At 37.8% G+C, this 23,736-nt stretch overlaps 1 protein-coding gene across 4 annotated transcripts in view; it reads left to right on the forward strand.

Moving 5' to 3' along the window:
• Positions 1 to 23,736, forward strand: part of ano2b (anoctamin 2b) — a 77,914-nt gene extending 54,178 nt beyond the window's left edge. For 2 of the 4 annotated variants that reach the window (XM_014340206.2, XM_005942703.3), the window contains 5 exons: positions 1,281 to 1,433; positions 1,981 to 2,033; positions 4,130 to 4,308; positions 12,846 to 12,951; positions 15,027 to 23,736. In XM_014340206.2, the coding sequence (XP_014195692.1) occupies positions 1,281 to 1,433; positions 1,981 to 2,033; positions 4,130 to 4,308; positions 12,846 to 12,951; positions 15,027 to 15,407 (872 nt within the window). In that variant the 3' untranslated portion in view covers positions 15,408 to 23,736. The remainder of the gene's footprint in view (positions 1 to 1,280; positions 1,434 to 1,980; positions 2,034 to 4,129; positions 4,309 to 12,845; positions 12,952 to 15,026) is intronic. The other 2 variants (XM_005942704.3, XM_005942705.3) reach the window with 1 other exon arrangement.

A 23,736-nucleotide genomic window follows, 5' to 3' on the forward strand; every position in this document is an offset into this window, starting at 1 on the left:
TGCAACTCTGTTACTTCTATCAGCAGTCACATCATTATTTAACACTATTGATGTGGTTCCAGTGGTTTCCATACGTGCCCATCCCATAACACTGCCTCCTCCATGTTTGACAGATGACGTTATGCACTTCAGAGCAGATTCTCTGCTTCTTTGTGCTTTTCTCTTAACATCATTTTGGTACAAGTTAACAGACAGATGAAAGCAAGATTTTCATCCCCAGACCTGTGCAGGCTCTTTTAGATGTTTTTTGGTCTAATCTGGGATTATTCTTTGTAAATGTGACCAGTGGTTTGCGCTACTGGTCACATTCTTCTGTATTTTCATTCATACTGGCAATTGTAGACTTTGCCATTGTCACCTCTTTGTTGGTTTGTTGATGTTGTGAAGTGTTTTTTCCTAATCAAGGAAATAATTCTGTCATTTTGCACTGCAGTCATCTTCTATGGCCTGCTGAGTTGCCCCAGTGCATTCCTTCTTTTTATGAAGCTACCAGATTGTGGAAGATAAAAACTGCTTGTCTGTCATTTGTGCGATTTCTTTCAAGCCTATGAAAATGGGAGACTGTGTATAAAAGCTGATGTAAACAGTTAGTCTAATGCTTTTGTTGAACCAGCTGAAAGTCTGCACTTGAATTACATCCTGATCATTTGATTTAAAACACTGTGGTGGTGTACAGAGACAAAACTGCCAAAAACAAGCATCATCGTCCAAAAACCTGTCGACGTAACTGCAGCTTCACAAGGGTTAACTTGAAAACAGTTTTGAGGCAGATCCAGAGATTTTCAGTTAAACAACTTTTCTCTCCAAAGCAAGATGTGCCAAACACTGGGGCTTATGTTAGCATGTGACATAAACTTGAACGTTGTAAACATCTGATTTGTTTTACTTTTCAATGGTTCAATGTTCTTTGTGCCCTTGAGACATCATAAATTAAGTAATGTAAATTCATGAAATGAAACTTTCATGAGTCCCGTTTTTGTTTTGCATGAGGCTTTGGGAGCAGATGTATTGTTCATCTTTATACTTAGATCATCACATCATCTACATGTAGAATGGCCATTAATATCATCAGCAAAATTACAGTAGGAAGTATGGGATATATCAACAATTAACATGTAAGCAGTGTTTTTTTTTTTTTGTTTTTTTTAATTGGTAATTGTAAATATTGGTTTAAATATAGAACTTATTTATCTGAATACATGTAGACAAATTACCAAAAAACTTTTTAATGTCCTATATTATACATCCGATAGATGTAATAACTATTTCTCTTTCTGCAGTCATCCAGTTTGGTTTCGTCTCTCTGTTCGTGGCTTCTTTCCCGCTGGCTCCTCTCTTTGCCCTGCTGAACAATATCATTGAGATCAGATTGGATGCCAAGAAGTTTGTTACAGAGCTGCGTAGGCCAGTCGCTGCACGAGCTAAAGACATTGGTAAGTTAATCTGACACTCAGTTTATAAATCGCCATTCTAAGCATCAACAAGATGCTAAAACTCATCTTAAACCAGTCTGATTTGGTTCTTTGAGTTAGCCAAACTGCCTGAAGCCACTGCTAATCTCACTAATACACCCTGAAACCTCTCAGCTTGATTTCCAAGCATTTTTCACTGTACCCAGATACTTTTAAAGAGGTTTAATAAGCCCAAAAGTCACACTGTAAGGCTAGGTAACTGATATCACCAGAATGATGGTTTGCCAGCGAAATAATTCACTTTGGATTATTAAAATAAGTAAATTCATAATCATCAGATGGATTATTTGTCTATGTGTAGCTAAGCTCTGGTCTATATGCAGATCACTTAAAAATTAGCTAACATTTGCATCACACTCAGTTATAAATATATCCTTTAAATACTTTATAGGTAAAGTTTAACTGACTGTCTCAGTCCCTATACAGTTTTATTACTGTACTTGATACATACTTTCCTGTTTATTCCCTTCAACTTATCCTTCTGTCTTTTTTGCTTCTCACCTTACAGGCATTTGGTACAATGTACTAAGTGGAATGGGCAAGTTCTCAGTCATTATAAATGTAAGTATAAACATAATGTTCCCCTCTTCCAGGTTTCTAAATTAGTAAATGAGGCAGATGCATGCAAAATAAAAACCTGAAGATAATTATTCTACAAATATTGTGGTAATATATGTGTTTTAATTACTTCACAAAACACCCGAACACTTAAACATTTATCACTGTTGGTGTAATTGGTAGTCAATTTAAAGTCCTCTACAGCTCAGTTTATCTTGGGGAAAATGGTTGTATAGTATATATGTTGCATATACTGCATGGATCTTCCACTTCTTCATGTCTTTATAAGATTAAATGTTACCTGTTTTTAGAGACCGGAGACAGGAATGCACTAACAAAGTTGGCATAATGGTGCATTTCCAGACTTCTCTAACACAGATCTCTGTGCTGCTATAACATAGGTGAAATTCAAAGTGCCTTAGAAATTATCAAATGAAAGAACAGAGAACAAGTGTAAAGTGCAAACGGGTCCAAACAGATCTCCTTTGAGCAGCACCTGGTGAGGAAATCCTCCTTTTAAAAGGAAGAAACCTTCAACAGAACTAGTCTCTGGATGGGCGGCCATATTTCTTGACTGATTAGTTAATAAGTAGTTAAATAATTGTTTATTATAGATTTTTAATAAAAAAGATATTTGCAATTTTGGGGCAAATTTGACATGCAGGCATGGATAATGTGTGAAATACTCTTTTGGATCTGCTGATTAGACCTTTTGTCAATTTCATAACCTCATGAGATCCCAGAGTTGTATCTGAAATACATAAATATGCAATGTTTGTGGAGGGGAGGGGAGGGGGAAGGGGGGTCAGGAAGGTTCTGCTTTGCATTTGTCTCTGGCCAGTGAGCTAAAGCCCATCTAGTTTACTTTTAATACTAAACAGATTTGTGGCAGATCCAAAAACAAGCAGCAGGAGTTTTTAATGTAATCTAGATCTGAGAGATTGGACACACACTGTGGACCGTGGCTGCTGGGGCTCTGTGGGTCTTCTCAGCCTGGCTGGGGGGCTTCTTTGCCTCCCTCCTGCTGTGTGCCCAGCCTGGAGGCTGCAGTCCGTGACCGGCTCCCGGTGCAGACGGCTCCCTGTGATACTGTTTCCTCACCTGGCTCATGTCTGTCCAGCCCAATTTTACTTTTTAAGTGTGTGTGTTGTAACAGCAGTCTGGCGAGGAAGGAGCGGCTAGCCGGTCCAGCGGGTATGGGGTGTGGAGGTTAGCCGGATAACACGGAGCCAGTCAGTTAAATTAAACAACAGACCTTTATTCCTTGTCAGCAACATAAGACCATACAAGCCAGGTCTCCACGGCTCTACACTGTCCGTACATACATGTGCGGGGATCGGTAGTCGCCGGTGCCAGGCCGTTACAACGGTGAGGTCTATCCTGAGAACAGAACACGAGCAGCATGTAATGGCTGCCACGCTATACTCACACACCCCCTAGGAGACTCGCCCCCTAGTGGTGCTATAACCCAAAAGGTTTGTTACAGTGTGTGGGGGGTGGGGGGTGGGGGTGGTATGTCTCCATGATTGTTTATGTTAATGAGAGTGTGGGGAGTGAGTTGGAGGGCAGGGTGGGGTGGGCTGCTTTTAACCATGCTTTTTAACCACTTTGTGCTACATTGCTGTATGAAAAGTGCTTTATAAATAAAGATTGATTGATTGACCAGGAGCTTCACAACAATAGCAGATGTGTATCTATCAGTTCTACTGACTTTAATGTTCCTTAAACTCAAATGTATATTAAACAAATGCACAGTTTACCAGATTTTTGCTCTTTGTAACCCCTGTCCCTCCTCTCACTGAAAAGAACAAGCATCAGTCTGAGGTTTTCTGTCCTTTACAGCTACAGATAGTTTGGCTTTGAGTGATAGCTGATCGTGTTCTGATTTGATTCTGGTCTTACAGTAACTTAATAAGCTGCATTCTTCACTGTGAGAATGTTTCCTTAAAAATCAAATTGTTTGCATATATAAAAAGTGAAGGAAGAAATGTGAACAGCATAAAACATGATTCAGTTTTTATACATTTCTATATCACTGGTCCTGACAGACAGACTGTTTCACTCTTTCTGTTTTGGTCTCTTTGTCTTTCTGTCTATAGGCCTTTGTGATCTCCTTTACGTCCGACTTCATCCCTAGGCTCGTTTACGAGTACATGTACAGTCCGACGGGCACCATGCACGGCTTCATTGACCACACGCTGTCCTACTTCAACGTGTCCGATTTAAAACCTGGCACAGCACCACAGAACTCTGAGCTTGGAAACATAACTTTATGCCGGTAAAACACACACCCATGCTCACGAAGTATATTTGTAGCAATTACGTTTTGCTCACATTTCTGTGGGACGAGCACTTCTGTATTCAGCAAATAGCCAGTCAACATGGGAATACCTATTCAACTTGTTTATTCACTTGTCATACATGGACAAACGCTGTGCGTTTGGCCTTGTTGCTTTTGTTCCCTCAACTGCCAGTGAAGTATTTGGTGAGCATTCAAGAAAACATTCAGGCCAATTCATCTATTTTTACATCTGAGGAATTTAATTTGGGGAAGGATAAAACAGCATTTCTGTGTTTTGTCATAACTTATAATTTTGGCCTTTGCAGAAACATGCAAACAGTGTCTGTATTAACAATGATTCACTCAGATTATTATGTATAAATTAAGGTTAATGGCCCTTTAATCTTGACTAAAGAATGTTTGTTTCATGGAGTTGAAATCTTCTCTTTATATCTGAACTTGTATTTGAGTTTAGGAACTTTATTTAGTGCTTTGAACGTTTATCACTGGTCTCAAAAATGTTTCTGTGATAAATTTAGTTAAACGTTGCTAATTTTGAAAATCATTACAAGTTTGGATTGCTTAAGAGTGTTTTGTTTTGGGTACAACAAACACTTTTTAATGCTCAACCTGAAGGCCTGTTCTGCATCTAATATTAAACTCCAATCTGAGGGAGGGACAGCTGATTTATTGATTTTTTTTTTTCACTTGATTTTTCTTGAGTTGGGTTGTGCTACAGGGCTAAGGGCTGCAGTTGAATGAACCAAAAACCTTTTGTAGTCGTCACTATCATACCAAATATTGATGTATTAATATTTTGTGCTAGCTACAAATGTGAAACACTCAATTAAACGGCGAGGAACTAAGTTCTTGATTAAGACACACCATCGCACCCTCATGCAAACTGTAATGCCACTTTGAATGTGGAAACAACAAGAATGGATTGGAAAGGCATTATTGCAAAATGCACAATTGTATCTTTTATGCATTTTCACTCATTCCACTGGTAAGCATCTCTTTCATAATATCAATATAAAGCTTTGCAGAGGAAAAGGTCATGGATGCCGGCGCCCACAGACAACTGAGGCCGACCTGCTGTTACATAAGATGGCAAAGAATTACCATGCGAGAATGCAGGCTTTGTACCACTGTAGGCTGATATGTCACATCGCAAGAATGACCAGATAGTGTTCGCCTTGAACGTTTCATAGGCGTGAAATTGGCTGCAGGATGTTCCAGGAAGATTTTGTGTGTCTGCAGTGAGCAGAGCTGTGTAGTCATGTATAGACTGTATCTAGACAGTGCTGCTGATGTGGGCAGTGCCTCTGGGCTCAGGGCAAATGATTCAGCTCTGAATTTCAGATTCTCCAGACAATGGTTGCCTTTTTTTTTTTTCCTCCTTCTTCTTTCTGGCCCAGTTAATTTGGGGTTCTGGACATATGGATGAATACATGCAATAGTCAAGATGAGTGGATGGATAATAACTATCCATCCATTCAGAGGATGCAGAGATGAGGGGAGATATCATTGAACTGATGATCAGATAACAATACAAAGGAATGCTTTTTAAGACAGTAAGGAAACTGTTGAAATGGAAAGATATAGAAATACCAGTGAGGAAATGAATGAATGAAGGCGGGGGGGTGGTGCTGCATATGGATGGGTGGATAAATAGATGGTTGGTGTGACAGAAGCTACCCACCAAGGTTTTACATTTTTAATAAAATTTTAAAAACAGCAGTGTGAGGAAGTTGAAGATTCTGCATCAGTGAGCAGAGCATGACTGTACATCTCCGCAGTCCTTTTTGTCCTACAGTGTTGTCGGTGTCATCAAAATTCTGAATGTGAAACAAAGAGTTAAACATTTTAAGACTATGTCAAGAAAAGGATATTTTCCTTTTCTATTTTCCATTTTTTAAGATGTTGTGATGCTGATGTTAACTGTTTTGTGTAAATTTATATGAAAATAGCAGTAACAGTGTATCTGGTTAAAACTTTAAACAAGTAATTTTTATATTATTATATCTTTTTAGTGTATAGCTATTTCAAAACTGTTTATTTAAGGAGATGAAATTTGAAGTGTGGGATGTTGAGTAGCCCCTGACGTAGAGTAAAAGCTCACTTTTAAAACAACAACAAAAAAAATCAGTTTTAAAACAGATTTGGAGTGGCTGTACCTCCTCTTATATCACATCTTTGACCTTTGACCTCCATGTGTCTGACATCTACTGATGTTGGTTATAATAAAATTATATTTAGCTTGAAAGTGTAGATTTCGAGTGATTTACAGAAAACAAGGAACCTACCATTATAGATGGAAATGTATTGAAAATCATAATCTTAGAGGAAAACTGTTAAAATTGCCATTTAGGTATATACCTGCTTTATATCAAGACAGTACTCACTCCTGAGCTGACAGGAAGTTGGCTTTGCTAACAGGCTTATCAGCAGGAAGTCAATTGAGGGTTAAGCGGTTATGCAATGGATTATCAAATAATTTGTAAGGAGAGGTTTCCTCTCAGCATTAGGAGAAAATATTCTTTATTTTCAGTGCTTGGTTTAGTAATTCAATTCAATGTTATTTATACAGCGCCAAATCACAACAGCAGTCGCCTCAAGATGCTTTATATTGTACAGTAGATCGTACAATAATAGATACAGAGAAATCCCAACAATCATATGACCCCCTATGAGCAAGCACTTTGGCGACAGTGGGAAGGAAAAACTCTCTTTTAACAGGAAGAAACCTCCGGCAGAACCAGGCTCAGGGAGGGGCGGGGCCATCTGCTGCGACCGGTTGGGGTGAGAGAAGGAAGACAGGATAAAGACATGCTGTGGAAGAGAGACAGAGATTAATAACAGATATGATTCAATGCAGAGAGGTCTATTAACACATAGTGAGTGAGAAAGGTGACTGGAAAGGAAAAACTCAATGCATCATGGGAGTTTTAAGGAGTTATTAGGACATCGTGATAATAATGAATTGCAGTGGTCCAGCCTGGAAGTAATAAATGCATGAACTAGTTTTTCAGCGTCACTCTGAGACAGGATATTTCTAATTTTAGATAGATATGATACAAACCACTGCAGTGCAGTACCTGTAATACCTACAGCGTGCTTTAATCGCTCTAATAGAATATTATGGTCGACAGTATCGAACGCTACACTGAGGTCTAGCAGGACAAGCACAGAGACGAGTCCACTGTGAGAGGCCATAAGAAGATCATTTGTAACCTTCACTAAAGCTGTTTCTGTGCTGTGATGAGCTCTGAAACCTGACTGAAACTCTTCAAATAAACCTCTGCAGATGATCTGTTAGCTGTTTGACAACTACTCTTTCAAGGATGTTTGATATAAAGGAAGGTTGGAGATTGGCCTATAATTAGCTAAGACTGCTGGGTCTAGAGATGCTTTTTGAGTAAAGGTTTAACTACAGCCAGCTTGAAGGCCTGTGGTACATAGCTGATCATTAGAGATTGAAGCATTAATTAATGGCAGGACTTCTTTGAGCAGTTTTGTAGGAATGGGGTCTAAAAGACACGTTGATGGTTTGGAGGAAGAAATTATTGAAGTTAACTCAGAAAGGTTTAGTTATAAGTGAATCTGTTAAACATGTTGACAGCACTAAACATGGGACATTGTGTTTCCAGTATCAACTAATAGTACAACAGTAAGTGATATGACAAAGCTGTGTACTAACACTATGAGTCGACTCTAACCAGTGTAACCCTGTTAGTCATATTCGCAACAAAAGACAAATTACTTTCAAATTGTCTTTCCTTTTTATAAAACCACATTTATCCTGTGTTGTACTATACATATTGAACAAATATGTTTTAAATACATAGAAAAATTAGTAAACATTTCTGTAATCCTGAATATTTGTCACATTTATCATACAGTATACAGCCAAAAGTAATGAATTCCTTTAACCTGCTATCATGTGTAATCCTGTGACTCTGACTTTAACCCTTTTATAATGTAATTTTTAATCAATTAATCATAAATGGTTTGATTAGCTGAGTCGGGTTTAATATATTGCCTCTGTATTAGTTTGCCATTACAGTATATTAATACTGTATTTGAGCAAATATTTGAAAATAAACTGGAATTACAGCAAAAACAAAAATGTCACAAGTGAAATGTTGAACAAGAATTCTAAAGCTGCTTAAACTAATGTCTGTTAAGTCAAGAATTTATGAAACAATAATTTAAAAACTTACTTTTTCAGGTTGGAGAGTATGGGTAATAGGGTTGTTACAAACATAGCACAGTAAAAAAAAAAAAAAAACAACCTTGAAACTTATAGGGAACAGGTCAGGAGAAAGGTACAGTAGTGAGTGTGTACAGTAATCTGTAAAACATAGTGGAACACTGTCATGGATTGGCCTCCCCAGAGCCCAGACCTACAACATTACTGAAGCAGTGTGGGATAATTTTGACAGAACAGAACAAAAGTCAGTCGAAATCCAAAAAGCTTTGGAATGTCATTCAAGAAGCCTCTTAAAGACCGCTACCAACAGACTGCTACTTTTAGCTACTCCCTTATGTATAAGGAGTTACTACAGCTCTATGTATGATTTGGGAGTTTTATTTTTCCTTTTCCCCTCCTGAAGACTACTTGAAGAAATTACAGGAAAAGAATGACATGAAAAGTTTCTTAAAGAGTTCAGGCTGTGTTGAAGAACAATGGGTAGCTCTGAACATTTGATTTGGTTTTCTGTCAGTTTATTATGTTCTTTGTGACGTAATACCAGACTGATTTGGCTACATCATGGCAACACCGAAGGTGGTCATATAAAATATTGACTTTACATTTTTTATTATTATTTATTTTTTCAATTGTACAACTGTGGTTTTGCCTTATGTTTTGTACTTCCATGTATGTTTGCACATTTAACTGAATCACATTTGCCTAGTGAAATATAAAGAGATGGGGACTGGCTCAAGACTTATATTACTGTATGCTGATTGCATTGATCCACATATAGTGTAAAGTTTAATACAGTATATACTGCCATTTGCCAGCATTAAATAATCCTGTTTTTTAGTTTGAAATGAAACGTGACCTCATTGGAAAAACAACATAAAATTTTGTGCCCCCAAAGTCTGCCCTCCAAAAGATTGCATCCGGCTCCATTTTCCTGCCTAGAGTGATCTAGAGACAATGAATAAACTGCACAAGGGTTAAAGGGGTTTGGGGCAAATGTGGGGTGATGCCAAACCTACCAAATAGACCCAATATGAAGCTCATATGTTCGTACAACAAACAGGATGATAGCTAACAGCAAACATGTTGCGTAACACAGGTTTACTGTTTATTTATTTATTTATTTATTTATTTATTTATTTATTTATTTATTTATTTATAGATGGGAATGACCTGACCCTTATCTGGTCTGACCCCTTGGTCCCAGACGAACACGCTCGTCTCACATAGTAACCCTAATCTTATTGAGAGGTCTTCTGAAAGAATATTGAGTTAAATGCTTCAGTGCTGCAGAGCTCCACTATTTTAACCAAACATGGAGCTTTGAGAAAACACATGTGTGCACACACACAAGAACAGAGAGAAAAATCATCTTTGATAGCACAACTGTATTTGTGATTCCATCTAAGAAGTGTTAAGTGAATTAAACTGACAGAGACTGGTCTTATTTTATTTTTATTTCATTTTTTTTTAATATTTCAAGATGACCTAAAACAAAATCTTGCAAAAATATTACTGAGAGACTGAGAGACAGATGACTAGATCAAAGGAAAAAGAAAGGGAAAGAAGACTGACTCTCACGGACAGCATTCCTCACTCATGACTGTATAAGGAGAAGGAGTCAGGCATCATAAGACCATGCTAACACACACACACTGGCCCTCCCCTCCCTCTCTGTTATTTCTATACTGTTAGTCAAGTGCTTAGTGAGGCAGCTCATTCAGTCCCTTTAATTTATTTTGACTTCAGAGGAATTTTTTCATGACAGTGTGTGGAATTGACTTTTGTTGTGCAGTCATTTTAATGTAAAACTTTGATGTGAGACATCCTGTTTGCGTGACGTGTTAAACTGCCCTGCAGTTCGAGCTTCCTGCATTTCTTTTCTGTTATGCTTTTGTTTTGTTTCTTGGGGTGTGCAGTTTTAAATACATCTATGTAAAATATAAGGAATATAGTTTTCAGGTTCAAGCTCTGTCATGATTTGCGGGTTTATTTGTGCCAGTGTTGTTGGGGATCTACCAGAACTGATCGAGTTATAAATGCAGGAAAGAAATGACTGACTTTCTGACTTTCATGCTCAAAAGAATATTACAATCTCTGTAATTTCTGTGAAGGCTCTCAGTCATCCAGGTCATTGTAGTCTAAGGAGCTTGAAAAGAAAAGCGTCTGGACTTCTTTAAGTTGCTTGAAGACGTTTCACCTCTCATCCGAGAAGCTTCTTCAGTTCTAAGGGTCAAATGGTGGAGAGTCCCAGAATCTCTGTAATCATGTTTCCATAAATTGCTGCAGAAATGAGAGAGGACCTTTGCACCACACTTGATCCAAGCATAGTGCAAGCAGTTAAAGTTTGAGTACTTGATTGAAAATCGTTCGTTGGTTGTGCTTTTCATAACATTTTAAGTCTCCACTAAAGTACATTTTTAAGTACGGAGTAAATGTTGCTTTTTAACCTGATTTTGAGTGTCTCCATGTCTTAAATGTGCACTGATTCAACCTAATGTTGAATAGATGTCTACTGTCTATAGCTACAGCTCCACATAAAGCCAGTCTTTGTCTCCACACTCTTCTGTACATTTAGTGGTTTCAGACGACGCGTTTTCTGCCTAAAGATGTGCTTGAGGTTAACAATAAGAGGGACTGTCTCCTAGTTCTTGGCTTCAAAGGAATGCTCTATGTTGTACTTTGCTTCCCACAGGAAAATGTAGCCTCTTTACAATAGCTGTGAAAACGGAGGCCAAAAGCAGTGTAACATAAAGCCAAGTGTCATTCTCTACATATTTGTAGAAGGTTGGTCGATGGTCAGATTAGTAACCTGCTGCTGAACTCTGGTGAGCTTCAACGTTTCAGATGTTTACAGGTTAAGGCTGTTCAATGCTTTTACTGGCATTTTAGTGATATTTCATAACATCTCGTAATGCTGCAGGTTGCAAAGGTCTCTCAGCCAGTTCCATAACATGCATAGTAGTATTGTCATTTGGAGTTTCAATACCCACAATTTTACTAAATGTGTTTAGATGGAGGTATTTTAACCCACAGTTATTGCTCATTGCCTTTCTTTTGAAAATGCTTTTTTTAAAATCCTAAAGTAGGATGTAAAGAGGGTGCAACCTTCATTAAGGAGCGAGTGAATTTAAGGAACTTGGAAATCTAAATAATTTTGGCTGTGCTGAAGTTGGATCATCTAGACTGTTAGTTTATGTATGCAGTAGCTCAAATCAGATGCCTGTCCACAAATGCTTTTATTTTCTTGGGAATTTTTTTTTTGGCAGTTTCACTTATTTTATTTTAAGAGAGAGTGGGTGGAAAATTGCCAACAAACCACTGAGGTTTTCTCCAACACTCACTCAGCAGGGTCTCTTTGATTTCATAATACTGCTGAATCTCAAACAGTCCAGTTGCAACTTGACATTTGTTTTCTAATCCTCTCTGGTTGCATTTTAGCCAACAGATACAGAAGCAGCAGCAGCTCTGGTACCTGAATGTACCAGCTGTACCAACTATATTATTCATGTCTTTCTTCCAGCAGCAAATAATTCACATCACATTTTTTCTCCAGTGTTAACAAACCGCTTTTTTTTTTTTTTTTTTAAAGTTAAAGATATAATGAATGAATAATGAATAATGAACCAACTGTGCTTTATTTATTTATTTTTTTAATTTCACGTGTTCACTCCTCACCTTCTTTTACCCTTGAACTGAATTTGGACGACATCTTTCTGTGATGATTAAAACAGACTGACACAATTTCTGTATCACATCTGGTATTGCTGATCCTGTGGGGACCGCAATCTAATTACTCAAGATTTGGGGAACGACAAATCCCCATAATCTCAGTTTGTGCTTTTTAGTATGATTGGTAAGGGTTTGGGTGAGGATAGTAGTAGTTATGGTTAAGTGAAGTTTCCAGGTATAATGTCAAAGTGTGAAGTGGTGGTAAAATGGCTCTACCCTGTCTACCTTTTGTTGTGCACTTGGCTGTTATTCTTAGTCCTTGTTATCTTATTCTGCCTCTGTCCTTATTTGGAGCATGTAGACAGTTTGTAAAACATGTGGTTTGAGTTTCCCCATGTTTGTTTTGAAGGTACAATAAAGAGTGTTTACTACAAGGACAACAAATTAAAGGAATCCTGATAAAGTTTATTGCACTTTAAGTTTCTCGACTGAGCCAAGGAGCTATATGTTTTGATTAGGCAAGGTCTCAGCTAGATAAAGATGCTGTAAATCAGTTTAATCTTAGGTTTGCCTCATATTCTCAAACTCTGGACTCGTAGATATTCTTGTCTCCATGGGTGTTTTATTTTATTTTATTTTTTTTCTGTTCTAGGTATAAAGACTACAGGGAACCCCCATGGTCTCCAGACGCGTACCAGTTCTCTAAACAGTACTGGTGTGTCCTGGCTGCAAGGCTCGCCTTCGTCATTCTGTTCCAGGTGCAATTTCAGTGTATTACTCAGTTTCTGTTTTTTTTCTTTTTTAAAATCCTGTCTGCATTTGCAGGTGTGTGTGTGTGTGTGTGTGTGTGTGTGTGTGTGTGTGTGTGTGTGTCAGTCATTCCAAACTGAGTGGATCACACTCTGCTCTCATTATGGTCAGGAAAACAACCAGATGCTTCATGTTTCTCAAATGTCCTTGGACAAGTTGTTAAAGTTTCATTCTTTATTTCTGTTAAGAAATAATCATGACCAGAATTCAGGTACTATACAGTTGCTCTTAAACTTTTGGTTCAATAGTTTTTTTTTGTGATGTGAATGGAACAGTGAGAAATCATTTTTAGTTTTACCCACTTACGTCCTTTATCCGTGATTGCTGCAATTTCCACTAAAAGTCCTACTCCTATAAATAGCTGCATTAGTAAAACTATCTGAAATAGATGTAAAATTGTTGTCCTGAATAAACTCTCATACGGCATCAGAATGTAATCAAACTGTTTGTCAGAGGGAAATTGTAATTTTTACGACCCTTAAGCATAACAACAGAAAAAACAGCAGTGCTTACAGACTGAAAAGTTTGGGAAATACTCAACAACTCACTTCAGTATTGCTGTCATCGGTCAGAAGTGAGCTTCTCTCACTCATTGGTCCATGTTGGACTCTTCAGAATGTTTCACCCAGCACTGACAGCTCCGGTTAACAATAGAGTGACGGCCTGCGCAGATAGGAAAAAGTCCGGAGTCACTTTGGTATCTGAGTACACACACTACCAGTGTTGGTCAAGTTAATCAGTAACTAATTACTAATTACTTCCCCCCAAAGTAATCCCATTACTTTACTGATTACTTATTTTCAAAAGTAATTAGTTACTTAGTTACTTTTAAAAACATGATTTACAACCTGAATAGGTGATAAAGCAATAGATCTGTCAGCCCAGCTCTACTTTCTGCCTAATCCATGATATAAAATGTAATCAAATGGAAAAAGTCTCTTTTTAAAATTTGTTTTTATTAGTTTTAATCTTTATGACTTGACTTTATGCATCAAGCAAACATTAAATTATATGCAACATTCTCTGACTTGAATAAATTAGTTTAACATTTAAACCTATTTTCTACACATTCCTGCACATAAAATAAAATATTTTTTTGTGTTTACACTCAGTTTTTCAATAGATGCAAGTAAAACACAGCAGAGGTTTGCCCTGGTGCAGGTGTGCCGCAGTGGTCAGTGGAAGTTTGTCTGTGAATTTCCCATTACGTCGTAGCATACTCGGTGCGTACTCGGTGCTTGCTTTGAAGTTTAGGGGTTTTTTTGCTGTAAAAAGAAGTTTTCTTCCCACGCAGTGAACAGCGGACGCTAATGTTTTTGTCACTTTTTACGGAATTAAGCTCAAAGTAAGGTCAGTGCTTCCACGCTTTAAAAGCTGCACAGGCATACTCTCTCCCGCACTCGATATATGCCACGAACGTCGCACTCGCTTACATCATTGTCATGAGACACTCACAAAAAAATCATGGTTTTAGTAACGCAGTGTGCTTACCGGAAAGTAACGGTAATCTAATTACCTTTTTTTGCAATAGTAATCCCTTACTTTACACGTTACTTGAAAAAGTAATCGGATTACAGTAATGCATTACTGCCCATCTCTGCTCACTACAGATGAATGCAATCTTCAATCTACTGACGTGTTGCGGTGAAAAATTTACAGACTGTACCTTCTCGTTCTCATCACTTGAACTGGTTTGTCTTTGATTTGACCAAAGACCTCAAAGTTGCACAAAGGCAAACATCAGCTTCTGCATTAAACTGGTCCAAATTGCTATCAGGGATCATCACTGATCAGCTGGTTCTCAGGTATAACCCAGTGGACAATTGTAATAGTGCCAGGATCCATTATTTCAACTTTGGCGTGTTACTCTAGCCGCGTATATATTTTTGACATAATGGCTCAGTGACATTGATATGGTTGATATACAGTATGTCACTGTCACAGGTTATCATCAATCGCACTTGTTTCCACATGCATCAGTCTTTCTATCACTTATATTCCCACTTTTCTCCTATTCTTCAAGAACCTGGTGATGTTCCTCAGCCTCGTGGTTGCCTGGGTGATTCCTGATGTTCCCAAAACCATCGTGGAGCAGCTCAAAAGGGAAAAGAAGCTCCTGGTCGATGTCTTTTTACAGGAGGAGAAGGAGAAATTACAACTCATCCAGCGCCTGTTTGCCAAGGATGCCACCCTCCACCCCAGTGGCAACACGCTCCCCCCAGGGCAGGATCTGCCGATCCCGGGTCGCTACAGTACTTTACCATCGGGGCCCACAGCTGGAGAGGACCGAGGAGGAGGAGGGCCAAGGGCAAGATGCAGGGCAGCCAGTTTCAGCCAGTTCAACAGGAATATTGCCTCTTCGCCAATGAAGGAAAACGAGAATTCAAAACACACAGCAGTGTGAGATGAAACACACGTTACGGGGGTGCTTCAGCTGGTTCTATGGATTGTCACTTGGGTGACTCGGTCCATGTATGTCTTTTCTGTGTCTTATGTGTATGTGTGGCTTACCTTTTGAACATAAATTTTAAATTCACTGATATGTGAGTGGTTGACTCTGCAATGTTCACATTGATTGACTAAATGGGTGTGAGCGTGTGTGTGTGTGTGTGTGTGTGTGTGTATGTGTTGTTCCTACTCTCACTGACTGTTTACCTGAAAGAGTTGTCGTTTTTACTTTTTGGTCAAAATAGTGAGGCATACTAGCTTCATAGCGTAGAGAAGCAATAATCATCATGTTAGGTTAAACAACTAAATGTTGCAGGAACCTGGAAGAGACTGGAGATGAAGAGAAGACTATGAACTAATGGGTAGTCTTAATAAGCATTTAACCAACATGATTAAACTGACAGACATTGTGGCTCCTCATTAGGGCTGTCAATAGTTTCCTGCTTTATCTGCTTATGCTATTCATGTATTTTTGTTTACAGAATTTGTAGCAGTTGAAAAATACCACATTTTCTGTACTCTTCTCTTTAGAATTCAGGAATACACTTTGAACCCCTTTTTTTCAGAATTCACTAAAATTGCCACTAAAGATTGAGCTGCTGGTCATTGTTTCTCTTTACCTTACCCTGAGTTTAAAATGATGGAAAAATGCTAATGTGACAAACCATGTTTATGGCACTCATTTCAGTTGAAGCTGTCGTGACAACTTTCAGCTGACTGTTGAATGACTTTAATAACTTGTGAATGCAAAGGAAAAGCCATCTCTTTTATAGACTGAGTCAGGTGAAAATGATCACACTGTGTCTTATTGACAGCGAAACAAAAGGCATTAGCTGTCCTTTATTATGAAACACCTGACAGTGTACCTTGACATTCCTTCAGGTAAGTAATCAATCTGAGCCCGTTCTGCTTAAACAGAAGACCTTAACATGGACTCAACATGCCCATTTAGTGGAAATCTGCATCTTCACACACACACAGATTTCTTTGATTGCGGTTAAATCACGTTTTGTTTTTTTTTATTAGCTTGTTAGCAAGCTAATATGTAAAATGTTAACCCTAAGGTTCCTGTATTATGAAGGCAGTTCCATTCTCAACGAGTTACATGCAATGGGAACTTATTTTGTAATTTATGCAGCAGTCCTAATCTGCTGCTGCGCAGATTATACTCTAGATTAAATATGAACACGTAAGAAATCACTGCCTGCTGACCAATCAGTTCTCTGGAAAATAATACCCCTCTGACTTTGGCAGGAAACTGTTTTACAAAAGTTACTCCTTTGAAAACGGGGTGCCCATTTGTCTTTGTAGACCTAATATCAAATTGGCGTGTACCCTTGAATTCTGTTTTTATATTTATTCTGTTTACTCATTCAAATAGCAACATGACTGCAACTGAAATAATGAAAACTGAAATTTTACTTTCAGACCAATAGAGCGGTGATATTGGTAAGCCTGTTAACTTAGCCCATACAATCAGCATTTCTGCTAGCTTTCCTTATTGACTTTAAATATGCCCAATTTGATTAACATGAAAGGTATTCACAGATTAGATTCACAGAGACACATTTATACAGCGCTTTCCCCCTCTCACAGTCATCCTCTCACTATTGTATTATTCTAATATGATAGTCATGTCTTCCAGATGCTCTACTGCAGTAGAATTTTCCATGTTTGTGATTGGTCAGATGATGCCAGCACCAACCCTTTCATGTGAATGTGCTCTTAGCCAGATTGATGAACCCTGGGTTAAAATATCCTGACATCCTAGGTACATCAAACTTGCTTTGTAGTAAAGACCCCAGGTCTGTTGGTGTATAGTTAAATGACATACAGATTAAAAGAGCTTTTGCATGTTATTCAAAAATTAAATTCTAAGAAATATAAGCTGTGATCATATTGTAGCTAATGTACATGAAATGGCATAAAACAGCTTCTCAGTAGGCAGTTCCTTTGCAGTCATTGATCGTCTCTTGGAAGTCAATGTTCATCGATGTACCTACTGAAACAGTCCATAGCTATGTAGCCTACAAATGTTAATTTAACAGATGGTCTCCAAACAAGCCCGCTTGTTGATGGTGTAGAATTTGTGATTTTAGAAAATTTGTCCCTTTATAACATCCAGTGTCTTGCAAGACCTTAAGCTATTAAGCTACTTTCTTTTATTCAGACAATGTTAATGTGATGTGCATATCATACTGGAGTAAATAAGTTCCCATCATGAAGTAGCGCTCACTCATAACCAAATCTGAGAAGGTTGAATTTGCAAAGAGGTGTTAAAATTAAATGGACAAAGCTACGCTGAACACAACATTTTTAAACATCACACATCCATATCAGCATTATTGCTATCTGATATTCCAACAGTTAATACTGTTGTCAGCAAACAATTTGAATGTGCAAAGAATGCAGCTAAGATTAGTTTTTATTTGGATTTCTTCATGTTTAGCTTTTAGGACCCTAATGGATGAGAAGCCAGCTGTTATCCAATAAAAGCAACTGTCAGTGAGAGAGGCTGGTTACGTGACAGACCTACAAAAGTCATGTGCTCTATAGATGAAAAATGTAAAGGCTATGGTTAGTGGGGTTTTTTGTTTGTTTTGGGGTTTTTTTTGGTTTTTTTTTTTTTCTTTTTTTTTTTTTTAAAGGGTGAATGCATCATGTACTGTAGTCTGAATACTTTCAGTATTGATGAATCCCCGCAAGACTGCATCTTCTTTTTAAATTCTTGAATTGATGAAGCTTATTAGCTTAGCTTGGTAACTTATTTCAACACCTATGAAATTCAGCTCCTGTACACTTGGTGCTGTGTTCATCCTACATTACAGAAGAAGGTCTGTCATGAGGTATGTTAAATATCTATTTTGTCACAGTAATTGTGATCAGTCTGTGTTTCATAACATGAAATAGACATGGTATTTGCAGTAGGAGTAGACCCGCAAGCTACTATAAACTATTTGTAGGTGTCACAAGATATTAGACTGCTCAATTAACCAAAACTGCTTCAATTCATGCCCTCTTGGAAAAAAATACGGAGGGAAAGTGTTGTTAATTTTAATCTTCACAGATTTAACAGTGTGGAAGAATCACTCCTGCTGCTAATGTGTATTGCTGGCCAACTGCATATTGTATACTTTTCAAGGATGTGTGATGGGACAGTGAATCTTCACTGGAATGAAAGGGTACTTTCTTGACACTCAATATCTAGTTCTTGTAATAATGTTAATATGCCGACATGCTGTAAACCTTCAGTGCTGTTTCAGAGGCCTTGTAACTGCTCTTTACTTTGCATTTGTCACATCATCTGCCCATCTAATACTCAGTGACAGACTGTTAACTTTATTTGTATCGACTTTAGGAAGTTGTAATTAAGATCTATTTGTTAAACGACTTTCTGTTGTTCAAAAAATGTTGGTCCTAGTTTAAGATGGTGTACAAAATCCTAAATACAGAATTGTTAGATGGATTGGTTCTTCACATTGTGTGATGTGTACTTTTATCCCATAGTTCTGTTTATTTATTGGTCTTTTTTTGGACCAGGTAGTCTTAGTGTGATTACTTGGTCAAAAGAAAAATACATCATAAATCCACATGAACAGACACTGGATTTTATTGACCAGTAAAAATCTGATGCATCAAAACTGCAACCGATGAAGAGAATAATCCTCATAAGGGAGTCTCTTCGTGCTTATGTCCAGTGAAATACCAAATTAACTTAAAGATGGTTTGCTTCAAAGTACGTCTCATTCTGCTAAACACTGTCATAAAATCTGACGTCTCTTTGGACTCCAGCAAAGGTTGTATTTCTACATTAAATTTATGAAACACACCTTTTTTGGATTGCTTATACTACCCTGTATATGTCCATGAACACCTTGATACAAAAGTTGTAGCAACTGTTGTTTTAGGGTTGTTTCTGATTATTTCTGCCACCTGGTGGACAAAAGATGCCCCGATACAGCTTTAACAGTCTATCTTGTATTTTGACCATTGGTTTATGGTGATTTTCTGCAAATGCAAATTGCTGCAGAGAATTTTCCAGTGATGTAATACGTTAAATCTTACTGAGTGAAGTCACTGCTTTGCTGAATCGAAATATGAATTAATGGTTGAGTAGATGCAAAAATAAATACTGCACATTAGTAGCATCTGAGCTTTAACCAGATAAACAGTACTGTTTTGTAATTCAGTTTAATACAGCAGCCAACCAAAACCTGTAAAACGCAGTCTTTGCAATCAAAATTCATACATTATATCCAAAAAGAGGTGAAATAAACCTCATAGGTATATCTAAAAAATTCACATCATGCATGAAATTAGTACTGATTTCTACCCACATGTTTTTCTACATTCAAATATCTTTTTTCAAGGGAACTTTGACAACTTTTTTGCCAGCTTTAGTTGATAGCAGTTGATATCAACTTAAGTTGATATAAGATGTCCTCATGAAGATATGGATTCGTATTAGTTTGTGTGACTTAAAGTTTATGTTGCTAACTGATAATTGAATATCTGAATGGACAGCCAAGATACTTTCTACAACATAACTGTAAGAGAAAAGAGATGATGTGACACTTTGTGATATTTTTACTCCCTGACAGTATCCAGCTGCAAGTGTGAGCAAGTTGCTGCTGCTCTTCCTTCTTTCACTGGACATGAGGTTACTGTTCATACTTTATCTGCTACAGCTGCTCATTCTATAGCGCTGTTGCATAGTGAGTCATTTCAACTTGTGATGCATCTGTGAAAGATGCGTTGTCTTCAACAGCCATCACAACAGTCATTCCATGTCCACACAGTTTCATCCATTTAAATCAAACAGTCCTAATCATAACAAACATAAAAACAATCATTGCTAGTTGTGTCATCCACAGTCTGAAATTTTAGTCATAGATTTGTCTTGGCAGTGCTCTTTGGGAGAGGCAGTCAATCTCTGTTTTTCTTTCTAAATGCTGTGACACGAACGGGTGCCTAACCGTGCAGCTGCAGCTGACGGTACACAGACTCTTACCATAGTGACAACAAGCAGTGCATGATACTGTATCATACAACAGCACTTCTCCATTGGTTAGGTGAAATGCAAATGGTATTGCAACGCAAGGTAAATATATTGTTCTTACATTTTTAAGAATTTATGTACAAAGATGGTTCGACACTACCCGAGGCTAATGGGTTTTGCCTCTCCCTCTGTGATGGGCTGTTGTCACAACAAACAAAGTGGAAAGTAATCGGATGACAGCTGTGTGAACCAATGTTGACAGACAGTACTCGGATGCAGAAAATGAAAGGTTATATGCAGGCTGTTCTCAGGTGTGTAGATGCCAGCCTGCAGAGATGGAAGGCTACTGGTGCTAGCACTACTAATGTTAGCCACACATGTATACGGTGCAAGGTTCCATACATTTCAGTGTCATTTAAAGCTTATTAACCAAGACTTTGACAGTCCCATATATCTTGTATATACACCCCTAGTATTTGCATTGCCAATGTTTATTACAAATATCATTAACTGGATTTGCTTTTTCTCATGATTAATCAACTACAAATTAGTCGCCAACAACATTTGTAGTAGTCACTCTAAAAATAAGAAACTACACCCGTAGATGATATTTAACAAAATGTGTAAATATGTTAGATTATGGCCTCATCAATAAGGATTATGCTTTGAATACTTCTTTAAAGTAAAAATTTTCAGTCTGATGCTAGTGCAAGGTAAGAGCACACAGAATGTACTACAGTAAAGTAGTAATGTACTACAGTACTGTTTTTGCAAGCAATGTTAAATTTGACCATCAGCTAATGCTTAATTTGGAAAATCAATTTGTTTAGCTTTGAAAAAAAAAGTGTAAGATATTTTAAGTGTTGTCAGAATACTGATCAGATACAATAATACACATGTTTAACTGACTTATTAATTACAATATGTTGTTATTTGCATTGAGTAACTGACTATATAATAATCTGGCCCAACCCTGCAAACATGATTGCAACACAAGGCACAGAAATCAGACATCAACACCAAGCAATATGTACTACTGTTTGTGGCATTGCGCTTTCAAGTGTGTTGCAATGAAACACTATGAAAACATAGTTTTCCTTTTTGTAGTGTGAGGCCAAATAGCTATGTTGTTGTTGGATGCCTAAGGAAAGCTAAACTTCACCACAGAAAATGAGCTTGTGGTTACATCAGATGACTGATGCTGGAAATGAACATGCATGAGCACAAGTCTAGCAACCTCTTTTCTCTGCCAACTTGTTCCTAAAGCCAAAATGTGTGCCCTACCATGTGCTGTGCGACCAGTCCACAGGACACACAAGAGCTAAACTAAGTCAACCTTCGTTCACCATTTGTCAGCTGGTTGAAACAGAAGGGAGCAACAACTCACAGAAATATGTGAATTATTCATGACCTCTTCATAATTAATCATGTGGTGGTAAGTGATGTGTTAAAATTACATAGCTACAACAAAGAAACAATGCCACTGGATGGTTAATTGGTAGCTGTGTTCTTGTGGGAACATAGTTTCCCTTGTGCTTAGAAACTGACAAAAACAGTCTGGCTTAAAGCGGTAGTTACTTATTGAATATAAGACTCTTACTTTGGAGCCGGGTTCAACTCCCTCGTTGGACCATTACTTTAAAACACGAGGTTTTTATGTTTATTTTCAGCTATTGTGTGGTTAGGTGTACACCTAAAATGCTGGCTTCCAGCGGCATTCTGTTTTATAAATCTACGGCCATATCTTCTTGTGTAAGCGTGCAGTTAATTTTGCTTTGCTTGCTAAGCAGAAAGACAATTAGCAACGCTAACTAGCACAGTTTTGGTTATGTTTAGGTTAAAGAATCTTTCTGTTTGTTTGGGTTTTTTTTTTTCTTTCAGTTTTACTTCCTCTTCCCATTTGGTTTCTAATTAGCCATTTCAGCTTAGTATAGGCAGTCAGCATCTCCTGCAAGTTCCCAGGTTGTCTTTGTGCTTCATGAGCACAGAGAAATGACATTTCTTTGTTTCTTTATTGGATTCATTGTGTACGTGTTTTTTTTCCTGTTCACATTTAGTTTCCAGATTCAGTATTCTCCATGTATGGACTTACCCCAGAAATACACTGGACATGACTGTGATTGCTCCCAATTAAGACAGTGCTTGGATGTCTTCCAGTGTGTTCAGTCCCAGCATTGGCTTTCCACTCCATGTTGTTCAAAATAGGTCTATTTTTATGGGAACTACATTATGCTGTACAGGAAAGAGGAAAAAGGCAGTTAGACACAGAAATCGGTGTCTGCTTAAATACTGGGTTGTTGTGAGAGACTCCACTCCTTTCTGGGATACTTTGAACATCAGCAGGTATTAATACAAATGTCTGATTTAAAAAATCTTCAGTCTGTGACCTCTCTAGTACAAAGCCAGAGGGAAGTAACGGCATGTGGTCAATTTTACAGAAAGGTAAGGACGTACACCGGGCGATGCACACACAAACAAAAACATCTGCTTCCACTATTTAGGAATTGAAGATAAACTGGATCAGTTAAAAACAGACTTGCTGTCTGCAATCTACATGGACGTGTTTCTGCACTCCCTCCTGGTTGAACAATTGGAAAATTTTATTACTGCTATATTTAAATAAATAGCTACTATACTCCAAATATTATTTACTATTAGTTGACGACAACAAGTGGAGGATTTATATTACTGCTGCCAATATTTAAGGTTGAATTTGAATTATAGATGATGTATTTGAATTTCAGGAGTAGGACCACATCTCCATAGACACCTGTTCCAGTCTGGTGTTCTTGTTTACGTTCTTGTTTACATGCCCAACCCTCCCTGCAATTTCCAATTCATTTACTTTGCATTACTACATGGGGATCTGCCTGGCTCGAGAGCTGCAGCCAGTCCTCTGAGGCATTCCCCGAACCGCAGCCTCAATTCATGCTCAAGCCATCTGCCATTATCTACTAGAAATGCTGTCAAATCTAAATGAGGACGTGGTCCCACATAGTGTAATACTTCATATTCTGTTTAATTACCATCATCATATTCTATAAATCAGATGTTTGTAGTGGCTGTCCTGTGTGGACCACCTATCCATTAAATTAAAAAAACAAAACAGAACTAAAAGCTCAAAAACACAGGTCTGCTTCTTTATTTGAAAATAAAGTAATATTAAAATTTGTTATCAAAAAGAAAATCAGCTGAATTAAAAAGCTCGAGCAGGGTGTAATATGGTTATTGGTCCATACCAATGAAAAATGAATGTAAAGTGCTGGCAAAGTAGCTGGTTAAACAT

This window comes from Haplochromis burtoni, unplaced genomic scaffold (assembly GCF_018398535.1).
Source record: "Haplochromis burtoni strain Fernald_Lab_line unplaced genomic scaffold, NCSU_Asbu1 Contig_178, whole genome shotgun sequence".
NCBI classification, from domain to species: Eukaryota; Metazoa; Chordata; class Actinopteri; order Cichliformes; family Cichlidae; genus Haplochromis; species Haplochromis burtoni.